Raw genomic sequence first — 3,399 nt, 5'->3', positions numbered from 1 at the left:
GATAGGAAACCGACGTCGCGTATCCACTTCAGTCGGTAGAGCGGTATCGGAGAAAGGATGTCGACGTCGCGTATCCACTTCGGTCGACAGAGCGGTGTATGGATAGGAAACCGACGTCGCGTATCCACTTCGATCGGTAGAGCGGTGTATGGATAGGAAACCGACGTCGCGTATCCACTTCAGTCGGTAGAGCGGTATCGAAGAAAGGATGTCGACGTCGCGTATCCACTTCGGTCGACGGGATGTCTAGGATCTCTAGGAGTTTTGAATTCTGGTCAGTCGTGCGCCTGAGAAGAGTCTTCCGATCAATCTATCCCGATATCAATTTTCTGTCGGCTTTTATACTAAATTATAACAAACAGTTCGACTGTTTGTTGACCTTGCGGTTATTCCGCGCGCGGTTGTTCGGCGTTTTCTTGTTAGTGATTGTTTCGGATGTCGTGACGCTTTCCGGATCGTCACATACGTTCTCACCAAGGGTCATCATAAAGATTCGGGACACTCTGTATACATTGCATTTTTTTCTCATAATCTGTTATACGGTCGTCAACGGTGTTAACTGTTTAGCGTTTTTCAGATTCTACGTTGAAAATTTTTCAAGAACGGTAAGCATTTAAGCTATAATGTTCTCTATTTGTTTTATATAATAATTTTATATACACGTACAGAAATTAGTATAATTAGTATAATTGATATAATAAATAGTATAATAATTATTATAATATGAAAAACCATGATTTTGATCTGAGTGCACTGAGAACTGTGTTTTATAACTACGTAGTAGAGTAATAACCCGCACAACACAACGTCTAAAATCGAGACATAAGATGTCTTCAAAACGTCTTAAAGACATTTTACGTCTTGAGTTTAGACGTTGTGTTATGTGAGTATATTTGTGAAAATTTTTTACACGTGTATTGCTATTTCTTTTTTTACTTTTTCCATTAGAACATTGAAATATAGTTAGCGTAAGGAAGTATAATGGTAAAAAAGGCAGTTTTTCTCCTACCAAGATAAGCGTGAAAACATTATCATTTCTTGCTTACTAATTTTGATCAGCTAAATACAATGGTAAAATCCAATATCAATTAGATGACTGACTTCCGATATCTAAAATAGCGGATTCTATATGGCGCATTTTAAAGTAAAAATTTGTTATTTCTATAAATCAAATGAGGAGACATGAACTTTTTTTTACTATTTTTTCAAATATCTTTTGAAAATTTCCTGCATTAGTTGTTTCTAGTTTGTGTATTTGCAGATAGAAATTTCCTCCCACAATATTGACAAGTTTGGCACTACTTGTATCCCTGACGAAAATAAGAAGTTTCATAAGCGTTTGTTTAGCATTTACGTAAGTGTTTGCGGGTGTTCATTGAGAGTTTAGAAATTGTCAGTAGAACGGAAATTGCACTGTAACGTTTAAAAGGCGTTTGCGTACTAGAAGAGCGTTTGCTGAACGGAGAAAAAACGCTTGCCTTACGGCGTTGGGAAAAGAGTTTTTCAAACGTTTTAAAAGTCTGACAGCAAACTCGCTGCACGAAGAAGTATCAGCGTTTACTGAGTGTACTTTGAAAAGCGTTGCTTCAGCATTGCAGAACTTTCATAAAATGTTATATACAGCATTTGATAAGTTATGAAAGCGTTCTGAAAGCTTTCAAAATCTAACAGCGTCCTTTGAACTTACAGGATGTCAACGTTCATACAAAATTTGAAAGCGTATAAGCTCTCAAGAAATACTCATCGAATGGTTTATAAAGATTTTTATTTTCATCAGGGATATAGGGGGTTATCTGGAGTAATATTATAAACAATTAATACGATAAACAGTTGCATGGGCGCGCTGACGAAAGAATATATATATATATATATATATGTATGTATATATATATTGTGACGTGGCAGCCGTGGAGGCGCCCGTCTCAAGAATCCCGTGTCGATTTGGCGAGAATGTTTGTCGCGTGCCGTGTCGCTAACGGTTTTCGAGACCTTGCCGAATATCGCGTTCCGTCGGATTGTTTGTTGTGAAGATCATAGAACAAAGCGAAGAAGCGATTTTTGCGAACGGAGCAGATGCGAAGGTCAGCGCGTCCCGAATTTTGTGCCCCTCGACGTCCCTTGCCGGCCACCAGGACGAGGAGCGGAGGACATCGAGGAGGGAGGATGCAGCGGATGACAACTAGCGAAGCTCTCACTCAGGTGAATCGCACTCTCGTACTTTGTGATTAAAATGTATTATCGCAGATTATCGCGCGCTCAGCAATAGCGAAAATTCTATCGCTGAGAAGCTATCGTAGTTCGAACACAGTATCAAGTTTAGACGGATCAGCTGTATTTACTTGTAGCGAAGCAGCCGTCGCGAGAAACCCGGCAGGAAAAAACGGGAGAGCCGGGAGAGACAACAGGCGAACTCCCGATGTCAACAGTGTCTCGAGACGAAAAATGTCTCGAGACAATATTACCGAAATCTGCCGATTCTCGACGATCGACGACCCCAGGACGAGGGGGGCAGCGACGAGGGAGGATCCGCGAGGATACGCGATCCTCCCAGGAAGGATCAGCTGACAGCCTTACCGCCGCGAGCGCACTCAATTCCGCGTGCCCCAGTAAAGTGAGAGAAAGAGAGAGAAAAAGAGAGAGCAGAGAGAGAGAGAGAGAAAGAGAGAACGAGGGAGTGCAGTGGGAACGCGAGAGAGCGGAGCGAGGGAGAGAGAGCGGAGCGAGAGAGAGTGAGCGGAGCGAGAGAGGGAGAGCGGAACGAGAGAGAGGACCGCCACCGCTGCCGTCACCGCCGCCGCCGACGCAAGAGCTGTCGCCAAATTTGTAAGACTGACCATCTGCTTCAAATTTATTTGTGTCGCGTATCGTCCTGTATCGTGCGGTGTCTCGTCCGCGGAGTGGTCGCGCGAATAGGAAAGGCTCGCCCGAGGAAAGCGTCCTCGGGCTTCGTGTAACGTTTCGCGAACTGTACCGTCTCGAGAGGAGCGTTGTCGTGACGACCTCCGCTCGTATACCAACTATCGGGACGTGCTAGAGTCCCCGAATAAACGTCTCATTATTACCGATATCGAGTCCAGTGATTTCGCCTTCTCCTAACCCATCCCGTCTCCGACTTTAATTTAATACGAGCTACCGGTCCCGACGGTTCCGGGACGCGCATCTTTTTTTGTAATAATTATCTACTCTCGCGTTTATCGAGATGGTGCGGCCTTTCCGTACCTGGCGCCCAACTCTCGCGGAGATCTTAGTGGCGTGTCCTGGAGCCGACGGCAATTTGCCGACGCGGCTAACAGGCGACTGTTTGCCGTCGCTCGCGAACAGTACGTTCGCGAGTACCGTCGCAATATATATGTATATATGTATATATATATATATATATATATATATATATATATATAT

At 43.7% G+C, this 3,399-nt stretch overlaps 1 protein-coding gene across 7 annotated transcripts in view; it reads left to right on the top strand.

Annotated features, from left to right (window-relative positions):
* LOC116846984 (juvenile hormone acid O-methyltransferase-like) overlaps positions 1-3,399 on the top strand; it is a 20,577-nt gene that overhangs the window by 13,881 nt on the left and 3,297 nt on the right. For 2 of the 7 annotated variants that reach the window (XM_032821485.1, XM_032821487.1), the window contains exon 2: positions 578-605. The exons of 2 other annotated variants lie outside the window; for them this stretch is intronic. Coding sequence is in view for 1 of the 5 variants with exons in the window: in XM_032821483.1 (XP_032677374.1) it covers positions 568-605 (38 nt within the window). In the remaining 4 variants the exon portion in view is untranslated. Of the gene's footprint in view, positions 1-567; positions 606-2,765; positions 2,824-3,399 lie in introns of those variants that run through there. 3 more of the 7 variants (XM_032821488.1, XM_032821483.1, XM_032821486.1) reach the window with 2 other exon arrangements.

Source organism: Odontomachus brunneus, unplaced genomic scaffold, assembly GCF_010583005.1.
Source record: "Odontomachus brunneus isolate Ranch 3 - 2012 unplaced genomic scaffold, Obru_v1 Obru_scaffold_072, whole genome shotgun sequence".
In the NCBI taxonomy this organism is placed as follows: Eukaryota; Metazoa; Arthropoda; class Insecta; order Hymenoptera; family Formicidae; genus Odontomachus; species Odontomachus brunneus.
The sequence above is the reverse complement of the archived record's forward strand: the minus strand, read 5'-3'. Positions and strand labels throughout refer to the sequence as shown.